Below are 15,074 nucleotides of genomic sequence, written 5' to 3'. Positions count from 1 at the left end.
ATCTTGAAGTGGATCAAGACTCAGCTTAACTTCTCAAAATTCTCTGTGTTAGAAACTCAAGGTTTCTGTTGTTTCTTAAGCTTGGTTCATTAACATCCAGGGGAACCTCAAGTGCTCACTTTATTTTTTGGCTTTATATTTTATTGGAGAGATCATTCTAATAAATAGTTATTTCAGTGTATTCTTGCACACGTGAGAGCAAGCCAGAGACGTATGCTATTGTGTTGCTAAATTTAGAGCCCAGAGATACAGCATGGATCCTTGCTTGCATTGGGATTCACAGTGGGAAGATACTTGGCTAAAAAGAAAATGAGAATTGCAGAGCAACAAGACCCCGAGAGAAATGCTGATTTCCTGCCTGAACAAGAGGAACTCATTCAGAGTGCCACAGAAACAATAGGTAATTAATATCTTTATGCTGACTTGGATGTTGCAATTTCTGAATTATGTTAAGTTTTAATATGGCATTTTTTGTTACAGCATTGCACTTTAAAGGCACAAGCTTTTCCACAAAAACTTACTTGATGCTGAATAAATTCTATATTTTTAATAACAATGAAAGTACTCTATTTTTTTCTGTATGTTTTTTTCTACATGCTTTCATATAACAGGAATAATTCTGTTATGGGAAAAAATGTACATATTCAAAAAGAACACTACTCTATTGCTATAGTGTCTCATTACTGAATAAAGGTTAACAAATTGTCAGCTGGAAGATATAGTAGACTTTGATTTTATTTTGCTTTCTTTGAAAAATACCTTGAATACATTGCTGGTTGCTTTGGATCACAAGGATAACAGTATATCATTCTCTGTTTTGTCTAAATGTGCTTACAGGCTCATTTTTGGACAGTACATCACCCCTCCTGGCAATTGCTGCCTGTACAGCTCTGGGTGAAATTGGGAGAAATGGTCCTCTCCCAATCCCAAGTGAGGGATCTGGCTTTACCAAATTGCATCTTGTAGAAAGCTTACTAAATAGAATTCCTTCCAGTAAAGAAACAAATAAGGCAAGTTTCTTTCTTTTTTCCTTTCCTTCTGGATTTCTTTCTGTTCATAAATGAGCAAAACCAAATTATAATGAGGATAGGTGGCATTGCAGTTGGAAGAAGCATTTAATGTCAAAAAGCGATTAAATTATAGAGGAAAGTCTAAATGTTTACTTTTAAGTTAGGGATGACTTGTGTACAACCTTTGTGTGTGCATCTTTTGAACCAATTATTCTAATTTGGGCTTTTATTAAGACTTGAGTGATGTATTAAATTCATCAAGATATCTTTTTTTGTCATGCAAAGGTGAATAATAAAATATTAAGTACTTTTACAATCTTCATAATTTTAGACCAAATCTAAATCTTAATCTCCTAAAAGCCAGTTTGTTTTTAAGAAGACTGGACCTTCGTAAGCAGTGTGTAATGGGAGAGAGAGGATATTTATGTTTTTTAGTTTTAGTTAAATATTTTCATAGACTTTAAAATATATTCTTTGTGATAAAAGCACCTCAGTGTTGAGATACAAGGTGATTTAATGAGCAGAAATATCAGTTTACTACAAGCTTAATAAAGATGAGAGAAGATCATACAATGTATTTTTTGTTAGTTATTACTGACTAATAATCGCTGACCATTGGAAGCACTTGTAATGTGCCAGGGAGTATACCAAGCACTTTTCATGCATTAATTAATTGAATCTTGCAAAAGGGCTAGTGAAGTAGGCACAGTTGTTATCTCTGTGTACGATAACCTGAGGAAATAGAGTCACAGAGAGGGGAAGGAACTTGCCTAAGGTTGCACACCTGTAAAGGCTACTGAAATGGTCGAGATGTGATTTGGTCCCAGATCCTCTGGGCCCAGAAACCCATATTTTTAATCTTTATAGTTTCAAAGTTAAGCCTAGTTGTAGGTTTTCTTCTTTCTTCTTTGCAGCTAAGGATCTTCAGTGGACTCAGTTTTATGTATTTTTGCCTCCAGTGTCTTATAGACATACTTCTGTGAAATTGGATGCTTTTATGAAGGTTTATGCACTGGTGCATTAGTTAGAGTGCCCTTCCCTGTCATCTCATTTTGGAAACACTGTTCTGTGGTAAAGCTCATATACTTTGTTTAAAAGAAAAAAATTCTGTGTTCTTCCAGATGAAAGAACGAGCAATCCAAACACTGGGATATTTTCCAGTTGGGGATGGAGATTTTCCTCACCAGAAGCTCCTCTTGCAAGGTCTGATGGATTCCGTGGAGGTATTTATATTGCTGATTGTCAGTTATTCAAGCAAAGGCTTTTTTTAGGTGCAGTTTTGCATGCTGTAAGATTTTTAATTAAACTTTTACTCATTTATTCACCACATACTTAATTTTGAGTGCTAGCTTGGGGCTCATCACTGTACTAGGCATAGTGTTGACTAAATCACCTATGAAGGAAAGACCTTTCCTCATAATTTTTGAGTAAAGCACAGTGTATTCAGGGTACAAAGGGAAGCCTACCCCATCAGCCAGATGTAGGGAATGGGTGCTGATATACTAGTTGCTCTCAAGTCTGATGATTTAGCTCTGTCCTCTAGATACCCAGAGTACTGGAGAAGACTTGCAAGTAGGCAAATGCTAACACAGTGTGGTAAGTGTCCTAACATGGCCTGATCTGGCCCCTGCCTAATCTGGCCTTGATTCTTGACATTCACTCACATTTTTGTATACCAGTCTCTTTGGCCTTCTTTGTGCTGAGCTTTGGAAAGCCCCATACTTCCTTCTTTCTCCGATCATTGCTGTGCTCCTTGAGAAGCTTTCCCTGACCCTTCAGACTAGGGTAGACTCTTTAGTTATTTGTGCTGTCGTGACTCTCATTATTTTTCACAGCATTAATCAGTTTCTAATTGCCCGCTAGACTGAAGGCAGTGTATGTTTAGCCCACTGTTATAAAACAAGTGCCCAGTGGTGTGATTGATAATGGTAGGACCTCAGTAAATATTGGTAGAATAAGTAACTGAATGCAGGGACATTTGCATAGAAGGCAGTAGAATTACAAGGGAGGGTGTATTTCTGCCAGGGAGAGTTGATGCGGGTTTTTTGAAGTATAGTTTACTGCTAGCCCTTGACAGATGGGGAAGGAGGAGGGAGGACAGTTGAGGCTAAGAGCTGAGGCAGCTGAGTGAAAGAGCTGATGTTAGAATTCAGGCCTCTGGATTCTTAATTCAGTATTTGTAAAGTGAATTTTTTTGGATGATGAATTATACCTATATCAGGTTCTCCCTATTATCAGGATGTCACTGACATTGTAACCACTTGGAAATAAACGTATGATGTCTGCTTTTTCCTTTTTTTCCTTTTTAAAATCCATGAGAGAGGTGAGTTTCTTCTAGTTTTTTAAAAATAAATGAAGGCTTCTCTGGATTCTTAACTTGCTTTTGATGCCATTATTTTTAGAGTTTAGAAATACAGAAATACACAACAACCTAGAAACATGAAAATAAGGTGGAGAGATTAAATGATAAGAATGAATGAAAATGCATGAATCAGAGGCAGAATATCTTCACAGTCAACTAGAACAAATTGCTAAAGTTTTTTGTTTCTTTTAACTTGTTTTTATTTTTTAATTGATACATAATAGTTGTACATATTTATGGGGTACATGTGATATTTTGATACAAGAATATGGTGTATAATGATCAAATCGGTAATGGGAATATTCATCACCTGAAACATTTATCATTTCCTTGTGTTGGAAGCATTTCAAATCTTCTCTTCTAGCTATTTGAAATATAAATTACTGTTAAATATAGTCACCCTATTCTGCTGCCAAACACTAGAACTTATTCCTTTTATCTAAGTGTATTTTTGTGCCCATTAACCAACCTTCTTCATCCCCTTCCCCCCCACATTCCCACTGCCCTTCTCAGCCTCTGGTAACCACCGTTCTATTCACTATCTCCATGAGATCAATTTTTTTAGCTCCCACTTATGAGTGAGAACATGTGATATTTGTCTTTCTGTGGCTGGCTTATTTCAGTTAACATATGTCCTCCAGTTCCATCCATGTTGTTGTAAGTGACAGGATTTCATTCTTTCTATGGTTGAACAGTATTCCATTGTGTATATATATTACGTATTTGTATCTATTCATCTGTTGGTGGACACTTAGGTTGATTCCATGTCTTGACATAGATATTGTGAATAGTGCTGTAATAAACATGGGAGTGTAGATATCTCTTTGATAAACTTATTTCCTTTCTTTTGGATGTATATACCCAGCACTGGGATTGTTGGATTATATGGTAGTCCTATTTTTAGTTTTTGAGAAACCTCCATACTGTTTTCCATAGTGTCTTTACAGTTTACATTCCAGCAACTGTATATAAGCATTCCCCTTTCTTCATATCCTTGCTGATATCTGTTATTTTCTGTCTTTTTGATAATAGCCATTTTAACTGGGATGAGATGATAGCTCATTGTAGTTTTGATTTGCATTTCTCTGATGATTAGTGATGTTGAGCAATTTTTCATATACCTATTGGCCATTTGTATATCTTCTTTGAGAAATGTCTATTTGGATTTTTTGCCCATTTTTAAATTGGATTAATTGTCCTTTTGCTATTGAGTTGTTTGAGTTCCTTCTTTATTCTAGTTATTGATCCCTTGTCATTTGGATAGTTTGTAAATATTTTCTCCTATTCTACAAGTTGTCTCTTCATTCTGTTGAATGTTCTTTGCCGTGCAGAAGCTTTTTAGCTTGATGTAATCCCATTTCTTGAAATTCATTGAGCTGCCTTAGAAGGCAATTTTTAATTCTCTGTCTGAGAGATTACATATCTGCATCACTCCAGGGTTGGTCACTGGTGCATAATTTAGTCTGATTGGTTAGGTCATATTTTCTTGAATGTTCTTGATGCTTGTGAGTTTTTGTTGATGTTTGAGTATTGAAGAGTTAGTTAGGTATTTCTTCCAGTCTTCAGAGTCTGGTCTTGTTTGTGCTTGTCCTTCTTCAAAGGACCTTTCAAGAATTCAAAGGGAAATTCACTGAGTTCCCTGAGTGTGTGGTCACTACAGCCATCTCAGCACTAGAAGGCACCCTAAGCCTAGCTATGCTGCAATTCTTACAGACTTTTACGTACCCATCCCCATGGACTTAGGGAGGATAAGGAAGAATTTTCTGAGTTCCCGGGCAAAGTCCATTGCTCTCTTACCTCTCTTTGCCCCAGGAGGAAAGAGTCTTTCTGTGCTGGGCTGCCTGGAGTTAGGGGAGGGGTGATGTGGACATTCCTGTGGCCTCCACAGTTGATACTGTGCTGCTTGGTTGTACCCAAAGCCTAGGGCCCTCAAGGCCAGCACAGTCCTGTGGTTCACCCAAGGCTTGCAGCAGCTACTGCTGGATTGCCACTGATGTTTATGCAGGGCAGGAGGCCACTTTAGTTAGCAGGTGGTAAAGCTGGTAGGACTCTGGTTTATCCCACTTGTGGCAGTGGATTCCTCTCTGGCCTAGGGCTGGTCTAAATAAATGCTCCCTCTTTAGACAGTGGTAACATTTTTCCTTGTGCTGTGTCCCACTGTGACAGGGTGGCACTGAGTTCCAATGCAAAGTTTCACACTCACTTTACTCTCCCTCCCCCAAGCACACAGATTTCTCTCTGGGCTGTGCTGCCTTGGATTGGGGGAGGGGTGGTATAGGCAATGTGTCTTTCCTACCCCATTCTTGTTATTATGCTAAAACCATGTTCTTGTTGTTATTCTAAAAATGAGGTACTGTGATCTCTCACCTGATTTTTTTAGTTCTTGTGAGGATGCTTTCTTTTGTGGGTATGTTTGGTGTTTCTGTAGGGGAGAGGATGGCGATTGCTGGAGGGTTCTGCTTGGCCATCTTGCTCCGCCTCCTTCTCCCTCTTTTAACTTTTTATTATGGAAAAAAAAAATCTATGTGCCTGTTCTTATTTATTTGACTCCCTGACCCCCCTCTTTATTTCTGGAATATTTAAAGCAAAGTCTAAATATCATCCATAAATGTAGTTATGGAGTTTTGCTTTTATTTTTAATGCCAACTATGTTATGATTAACTATAGGAAATATAGGCAAAACAGGCACATAACATGAATCCCTAATAAGGATCCTTTGTGTTGAAATACCTTTTCTCAGCTTGAAGTTGCCAAGAGAAGCTTTTGACCAGGGAAGCTGTAGTACTAAAGCCTTTAAATCCTTTTTCCTCGGTCTGGGAAGCATGTGGTATTAACACTTGACACCTTGTCAAGTCTAGAGCATTTGATTGAGCACAGGAATGTCAAACTGTATGCTTTTGTAGAGTCACTATTCCCATATCCGTCATATGCTGTCTGTTCTTCGTTATTTTCTCATTCCTCCTATTCTTAGATTTCTTCCAATTCACAGTAAACAAAAAAATACCAAAGGAAACTAAGGCAGGTCCAGTTCCAGGGTGGGTCAATGACTCATACTTGTGAAGCATGTCAAAATTTCTAAATCAAATTTTAAAACATTTGAGTTTGTGCTGTATAAAATATTTTAATGTCTGACTTTTGAGACAATTTCAAATTTATAGTCAAGTTGTAAGAATAGTATAAAGAACTCCTATATATCCTTTATCCAGATTTATCAAATTTTAATGTTTTACATTTGCTTTATTATTCTCTATATTTTCCCTGAACTATCTGCAAGTAACTTGGAGATATCATGTAATTTAAGAGTGCAAAGAGTTAAATAGATGTAAATAAATTTTAGTAAATTATAATAGCTAATACTGTGTAGTTACTACAATCAGGCATATTGTGTATAAGTTTTGTGTACATTGACCTCATTTAATTTTCAACTGGATGATTTGGGTGATGGTATTATGTTGATTTTATGAAGTTGTTGAGGTTCAGAGAAGTTTAAATAAGGGTATGTAGCTGGTGAGAGACAGAGTTAGAATTTACACTGAGATCTGTGTGTCTTTAAAGACAGGATGCCATGTCTTCCTAGGAGAACCATATTGTGCTTCTAAAGATTAAAAATCACTGCTTAGTGGTTCTCTACTGAGAGTAAAGAGGGCAGCACAGACTTGGAAAAAGATCTTCAAGTCATTCTTGCATTCTCCATTCCCTCACCGTACCCCACTATTGAACCATTGAGTTAGCTGAAAGCAAGCTGAGCAATAAAATGAAAACAAAATGTGCTCAGAAACAAGCTATTAAGCAGCCTTTTTGTAGAAATGGATGTTTTGGGGGAAACTTTTCATATTCATGGCTTTTGCTTCCTTCATTGTAGGCCAAGCAGATAGAACTTCAGTTCACTATTGGTGAAGCCATTACCAGTGCTGCAATAGGAACTAGTTCCGTGGCTGCCCGAGATGCCTGGCTAGTGACTGAAGAAGAATATACTCCTCCTGCTGGTACCAAATATTTGGCTAATTGATTTACAATTATCAAGTAACCTTTTTCTATTCTCTTTATCACACTTGAAGCAAAAGAAAAACACCAAAACTAAACATTCTTCTTTTTCAAATATTTATATCTGTCCTACCAATTTGGTTCAGTCAAGAAAAATAATTGACTAAAGAAGAGAGAACGTGAAATTAATGAGAACTTTTTCTGTCCTTTGGCAAACAAGCAGAGGAGTTAGCTTTGGATACCTTCAAGCTTGTGCTCTTCTCATGAGGATTGTTGTATTTAGCCAGTTTCAGAATTCGAGGTATAGCAGTTTCCAAATTGTGTGTCCCCTAATCCTTAAGTACGTAATTAAGCTTCAGTGCCTTCTGCCAGTGTTCAGATGCACTGGCTTTTAGGACTACATAGTTCAAGGCGCATGTGGTTTCTGACTATATGTTACAGATATTATGATTTCAAATATGTTGTGCTTTGATTTGAATTTGGAATTGAAAATATATTTCAGTATTTAAACCAGAATTTTAAAAAATCTTTAAAACAAAAGGAAAAATCTCCAAGTTTTTATATTGTATCTTCCCAGTTGAGGAATTAAGAAATTAGTGTTCTCGTGGTAACGATTCCATTGTGAATTGTATTCCATCATGAATACATGAATTTAGTTATTGCAATTAGTGTTATAGTTAACATTTCATTCTGCAGTGATGTGTTCACATATTTAATTAGCCACCATAAAGGGATTTAAAGGAAATAGAAAAACACACTTTTGCTTGCACTCTAATTAGGAGAACTGTGGATTGATGGAAGCTGAATTAGAGTCAATTCTTTGAGGCTTTTCTTTGAACACCTATGAAGCAAGGCAAGGAGAAATGTGCATAGAAGGAAGAAGATACTCAAGGCGCAGGGTATTGTTAACAAGAAGACAACCAAACCTGCAGTAGAAACTGTCAGGTTCATGTGAGAGGTGATAATAGAGGCTGGATGGAGTGAGGGCTCTCACACAGAGGAGTGGATTTTCTATGGGAGGCATGTTTCTGAGTCTGTGGGTTTTTACATAGTGACTTATGCAAATAAAGGTTAATAGAGAGGTATCTATGCCAGTCTTTATACTTCTGGACTTCTCTATGTTGCCTCAGAGTCTTGGAAGACTGGGTCCTGTGTGGTTTTACTCATTCAAAAGAATCTCAAATTGTCCATTAAATGGTGAGGTTCTCCTGTTTTTGTCTGTTTAGGGAAAGGAAAGCAAAATATTGATGAATGTTTGACCTGAATTTTGATCGTATGTGTTCTATATGTCATTCTCATCTGAGTGCTACTCAACTTTTTGGATGTTCTTGTTTGTTCTAATTTGTTATAGCCAATTAGGGCCTGGATCTTAGGCATCTTCATATCTCTAGCATGTAACGCCTGGCACAGTGTGGGAATCTAATAAGGGCTTGTTAATTTGGTAATTGTAGTCGCCCAGATAGTAGAACTTCAGGCAGCTAGAGTTGTGGTTAGGAGAAAATAAAAGAAGGGGTTCTGCCTGATTCTGAGAACTCGAGTGATGGGGTTAGTTAGTGAGGAGCTGAGAAGGGGTGACAGGTGTGGGGAAGTCAGCTGTGTCATATCCTGCTAACAGGTCAATTAAGATGAGGGTTGAGAAATGATAGTTGGATTTAGCGACAGGAAGGTAATTGTTGACTTTTATGAGTAATTTTTGTGGAGAAGAAAAGTTAAAAGGCTGATTTGGAGTGGGCTCAAGAAAACTTAAAAGTTTGACCATGAGTATAGACAACTATTTGGAAGGGTTTTAATGTAAAGCCGTGCTTCTTGACTGGAGGAGTGAGATTTTTGCCCCACAGGGGACATTTGGTAATGTCTGGACACTGGGGAGAGTGGGTGCTGCTGGTCTCCAGTGGGTGGAGGCGATGGGTGCTGCCAGACAGCCCTGCAGGGTACAGGACAGCTCTACGCAGCAGACAGTTATCCAGCCAAGGATGGCAGTAGCGTTGACCATGAGAAACCGAAGTAATAAAGGAAAGGAGAAAAACTATGGTAGCTGAAGAAAGTGAAGTCAAAAGAGGTTTGTTTGTTAGTTTTTAGATGGAAGATGATAAGGATCTAGTAGAGAAAGAAAAATTGCAGAGACTAGAGACATTGGGGATGATTTTTCATTCTGGGGAACTAAAGTTACCTGAGTACCTTTGACAGGTTATTTAGCTTTTACCGGGTTCTATAATGAATCATTATTGATTCCTGCAGCAACTTATTTAAGAACCTTAGTCATTGGGATTTTGGCATGTTATAGGATTGTTGTATTGAGTCAACGGTGATTTAAATTTAATCTTTTCAGGAAACTATATTGAGTTATTTTTATTGTTTCTTATTTTTCTTTGCTTTTCCCCAGGAGCCAAAGTGAATGATGTGGTTCCATGGGTGTTGGATGTGATTTTAAATAAACATATCGTCAGCCCCAACCCACACGTGAGGCAAGCAGCCTGCATCTGGCTCCTTTCCCTTGTGAGGAAGCTAAGTACCCACAAAGAAGTGAAGGTAAGCCATGCTATGTATGTGATCAGCTCTGTTGGAAACCAGACTTTTTATAAGTGAAAGGTAGGTAGGAAAGCATGTGAAGGTGAGAGTCATTAACTGATAGCAGATATTTTGAACATGAAGGGGTGAAGGTTGATGGCTTGATATCTGTTGGCTGTAAGATGATTCCAAACTTGAAGGTATAAAGTCAGAATTGCTAAGGATGAGGAGGCTCAGACTGGGGCACAGGTCAGCTTGCATGCGTTAAGCGTGCCTGTTAGTGTAATTTGGACCACTTGTAAAGCTTCAGGTAATTTGGACCACTTGTAAAGCTAAGAGCACAACACCATTTGTGACTGCCTTGAATCATAAGACTTTAAGAGTCTGACACCCTGAGAGCGAGATTCTTTTCCAAAGAGGGAGAGTTTCAGTGTTCTAATGCCTCTTTTCTTCTTTCAGTCTCATCTAAAAGAAATTCAAAGTGCGTTTGTTTCAGTTCTGTCAGAAAATGATGGTACGTTGTTGACAAATATTTGATTTCTAAACTTTATTAAACTTGTATTTTAAATGTCAAAAAGTCTAGATTAGTGAAAATAAAACTCTTTGAGCTATGTGATTAAAAAAATTAAACCTTGTTTATTAATGTTAAGGGTAATCATTATGTTAGTGGCTAAAAAACAAACCATTTCTGGTTGGGGTACAGGAAACTGAATTCTTATTTATAAATTAGAACATGTTCTTCACCTTTGTATTTAAAATGGAGCTGAGGCCTTCTTTAATATCTCTGCTAAGGAATAGCTTTCTTCTATGTCTGATTACTTTTCCTCTCCGATTTAAGCTAGGAGACAGTGGATGTATATATGTTAGACATTGAAATAGTAGCTTTGTTTCCTAACTTGTCTCATATTGACTTTTCATTTTTGAAAAATTAGGTGTGGGTGTATTGAAATCCTGCGAGGCTGTTTTATCTCTGTGTATGACTTACAGTCCATGGGTATTCTGTCACTGCACCATTCAGGGATACTGTATAGATCCATCAGTGTTGTCTTGGTTTGTGAATTGGCTCTTCTGTGAATGTAGTTCTCATTTACAGTGACTTGTATGGTGTCGTGTTCACTGAGATGATTTAGTATGTTTCTAACAAAATAAGCAGATTGATTCTGTTTTTATATCTTTGATGTATCATTTTAGGTTAATGTTAACACAACTTTTAAAAAATTTTGAATTGCTAGCCAGAAGACAAATTTTCATTAAAGTATTATAATTTTGCGTTTTTTTGTAGAGCTTAGCCAAGACGTTGCCTCAAAAGGCCTTGGGTTGGTTTATGAACTGGGCAATGAACAAGATCAACAAGAATTGGTTTCTACACTTGTTGAAACACTTATGACTGGCAAAAGGTATAGTGAACTTGAAAATTTTAGATTTGAACATCTAGGGCAAGTATAAGCATATACTGAGAATATGCTATGGAAGAAGGAAAATTTAGCTTTCTGTTTTTCTATTTATTATGCCTTTTTAAAATTGCAAGTCAGTGATTGTTGTGCTGTGGATAGGAGTTTATTATCCCAGTGTATACAGTTAACTTAGAAAGATGCCAATAGGTCACACTTTGAAAGTTGAATGGTCCCAGGACAATTAATGCATTGGATTAGAAATATACCATAAATACTGTTGGCTTAATGAAAATTAAGATGTGGAGAAGAAGCTTGCATATCCTAGTCTAATCTGTGAAAAGTATGTGAGGGGAAATCATTCTTATAATTGGTTGTTTGCTGCTTTATGTTGCCTTCCTTGTAGGAAGGATGGTTTTTAATGTGTGACGTTTAATTCAGTGTAACTTTATATGGGATGTCTTTTACATCTATTAATTTGTTCATTCTAGATCTCACTTTATAAAATTCCCAGCCTGATGGAAAGGAATAGTTGCACAGTAGGCATTGATAGGGAGTTCAGTTTTATCAGTTTGCAAATGAATTGCATCCATTAGTTGAATGCTGATATGAAAATTTTGAGGCTAATTTAAATTCTTGTTTTTTTGGCTTAGAGTTAAACATGAAGTTTCTGGAGAGACAGTGGTATTTCAAGGGGGAACCCTTGGCAAAACACCAGATGGGTAAGTATGCCAAATCCATCGATCAGATACTGTAAACATCTTTAAGTGTGTGTGTGTGTTTTTTAAGCCTGGTAAATAGAGCAGTCATGAAGTCTTAGGAAATGTTGTATATTGGCAGAAGAAAACTTCTATGGAAAAAGGCTTAGATTTGAAAAAAGTCTTAGATTGAGTTTCCTGGGAAACAAACTCTGGGATGGAGATTTGTATGCTGGAAATTTATTGAGGAGTGCCTCTGGATCACCCTTGTGGGAAGTGGGAAGCAGGGTAGGGCCAGTGACTAAGGGAGGGGCAGAACTGCTGCCAACACTTTAGTGGATCCTGACCTCCCAAGGAACTCTGAGCTGGCGGGGGATGGCCCCTGAGTTTTGTCTTGCTTTGAGCATGGAGCCTGGGCCTTTATGTGTCCCCCCCCACGACCCCCCTCAGTGACTAGCTGTTGGTGGTGGCTGCTGCATGAGAGGCTATGACCCTGGGCTCTGAGGACAGTTGTGGGAGACTGACTAAGCTAAGAGCTGTCAGCTTGCAGACAGCTGAGTCTTGGGGGGTACCTGGAAGCATAGCTTGGCACCTACCCCTAGTTTTTTGGTAGGAGCAACTCTGCATCTTAGAGTCCACTCATTTAGCATTTTAAATTAATTCCTTGAGCTTTATTTTATCATTATTCCATTGTGGTTACATCGTTGCATTTCCTCTAAGAATCATCGGGTTGGTGGTGCAGTGGTGTCTGGCAGAGCCCTGCTTCAGTGTTGTCTATAGTTTGTTCTGTCCTTGACCTTCTCCCATAGCTCACTGATTCCACATCAAAGTTTTCATTCCACTGACTCTTCTTGTACACTCTTGAGTTTTTAACAAAGTTCTCATTTGTCACAGAGTAGCACAAAATGCTATTTGAGCAAATATTATTTGTTCAGAGGAAAGTTAACAGGACTCAAAGAAGTTATCAGAATTAGGGTGGTCTAGCCTAGAAAAGACTCAGGGAAGACAGATGTCTTCAGATGGCTTTTTTGTGATTATGAGAGATTTGTGCACAGTGAAGAATTATTGAATTGCCTTCCAGGGTGGTGAGGGCTCTACTGCGTGGGAATTGCAGCTGCATTTAGGTTGTTTACCAGTAGCAGTGTAAAGGGGCTTAGGAATTGTCGGTAATTGAATTAGATGACTTTTAGTATTCTTCTCAACCTGGTTTTCTGCCTTTCTGGTGACGAGATAACTCAGTATTAGAAATTGAGTGAAAATGTAATTTAAAATGTCCTAGTAATATTGATGATGTAATTTTTATTAGGCTGGAGATAGAGAAATATATTATTGCATCCTTTTTTTTTTTTTCTTTGTTTCCAAGCCAGGGCCTTTCTACTTACAAGGAGCTTTGTTCTTTGGCAAGTGATCTTAGTCAGCCAGATCTGGTGTATAAATTTATGAATTTAGCTAACCATCATGCAATGTGGAACTCTAGGAAGGTAAGTCACTGTCACTGGACAGTTTTTATTTTTTGCTTCCTTGCAAACCAAATATACTGCATTGGCAGACAGTGGCAAATGATACACAATGCATTTTGTCAAAGTCTGTGCCTGATTAGAGAGAAACAAGCCACCACATAGCAACTATTATTGATCCGTAAAGCCGGGACACCCAATAAATCAGTCTGTCGTTAGGGACAAGTTTGGGGGGTAGAATTTTATGATTCTCTCATATTTAGTCGGTTAATATTTTACTACAGCAGATGCATGTGAGTCACTTCATCTTCTTGTTGTTATCTTTAGGGTGCTGCTTTTGGTTTTAATGTAATTGCTACCAGAGCTGGAGAACAGCTGGCTCCTTTTCTGCCTCAGCTAGTTCCTCGACTTTATCGTTATCAGTTTGATCCCAACCTTGGCATTCGACAGGCCATGACAAGTATTTGGAATGCATTGGTCACTGATAAATCCACGGCAAGTATCTGTGAACTCGTGTGTTAGGAAAATGCTGTAGCTTGTCTAAGGTCATGCACAGGATTTAAATCCAGTGCTCACCTTCCTTTTTACATTGTGTACTTATTTGTGTAAACAAATAACTCTTTTTATTCCATGCTTTCTTCCTTCTACCATCTTTCATAGTAGTAAAGATGCCATGGTAACATTTATGGAAATCTCCAAAGTGGAAACAGTCTGAATGGACATAGGGTGGGTGGTTAAGGAAATGATAGCACATTCACACAAATGGAATACTAAATGCTGATAGGTGCTATTGATGCAATGAACAGTGGGTCATAGTCCCACCTCCAAGGAATTCACTTTGTTAGGGAGACAGATAAGGAAGCAGGCAGTTACCGTATTGTTTTCTCTCTTGGTTCCCTATCATTTGGCTGTTCATCATGCCATGTTCCACTTGCAGATATTAAGATATCTCAGGGCTTGCCTCTGAGTACCTTTTGCTCTCTCAGCTGTCTCTGTAGCAGTTCCAGGGCATATGAATGTCATCTTTATTGTGATAGTTGCCAGTCTTACACTTCTGGTCCAGATGTGACTTGGGCTCCAGACTTGCATACATAACTGCCTGCTTGACATCTTCACTTGGATGTTGTTTCAAGATAACATAAACTTAAGGTATCCAGAACAGAACTTAAAGAACAAGCATCTCCTTCTGTTCTCCTCATGTGATCTTTATCGTTTTACCCAAGCCAGAAAGCTTGTTGTCATCTTTGATTTTTGTCTCCATCTCAGTATTACCCCCAATTGAATTCAGTAGCACATTCTGTTGATTTTGCTTCCAAAGTATTTCATGAGTGGACTCTCTTCTTCCTTTATTCTTTCCTGATGAGCAGGTCATCATCATCTTTCTCTTCTTCTCTTTGGCTTCCATCATTTAATTATCTGCATAGCCGCAAAAGTGATTTTTTAAAAATGCAAATTAGATTGTGCCATTTTGGGTTTAAATCCTTCCATGGTTTCACAGTTCACTTTAAATAAAGTCCATAAATTCTCACAAGTTCCTGCACATGATGTGGCCCTTTCATCCCCCTTCTGTCTGGTACTAGGTTGAGTGTGTTCCTATTTATGGCGGTTGGTATTTGAGGGTTCAGCTTTGAAGGCTCAGTGCATTCTATTTGCTCTGGGGGAGG

General features: G+C 38.0%; 1 protein-coding gene across 5 annotated transcripts in view; it reads left to right on the top strand.

Annotated features, from left to right (window-relative positions):
• The window catches only part of ECPAS (Ecm29 proteasome adaptor and scaffold), a 114,707-nt gene that overhangs the window by 73,834 nt on the left and 25,799 nt on the right, over window positions 1-15,074 (top strand). For all 5 annotated transcript variants that reach the window (XM_069476676.1, XM_069476674.1, XM_069476673.1 and 2 more), the window contains 10 exons: window positions 238-400; window positions 838-1,010; window positions 2,132-2,233; window positions 7,235-7,358; window positions 9,740-9,885; window positions 10,324-10,378; window positions 11,147-11,261; window positions 11,909-11,977; window positions 13,317-13,434; window positions 13,738-13,905. In XM_069476676.1, the coding sequence (XP_069332777.1) occupies window positions 238-400; window positions 838-1,010; window positions 2,132-2,233; window positions 7,235-7,358; window positions 9,740-9,885; window positions 10,324-10,378; window positions 11,147-11,261; window positions 11,909-11,977; window positions 13,317-13,434; window positions 13,738-13,905 (1,233 nt within the window). The remainder of the gene's footprint in view (window positions 1-237; window positions 401-837; window positions 1,011-2,131; window positions 2,234-7,234; window positions 7,359-9,739; window positions 9,886-10,323; window positions 10,379-11,146; window positions 11,262-11,908; window positions 11,978-13,316; window positions 13,435-13,737; window positions 13,906-15,074) is intronic.

This window comes from Eulemur rufifrons, chromosome 7, assembly GCF_041146395.1.
Source record: "Eulemur rufifrons isolate Redbay chromosome 7, OSU_ERuf_1, whole genome shotgun sequence".
Lineage (NCBI taxonomy): Eukaryota > Metazoa > Chordata > Mammalia > Primates > Lemuridae > Eulemur > Eulemur rufifrons.
This window is presented reverse-complemented; position numbering and strand designations above follow the sequence as displayed.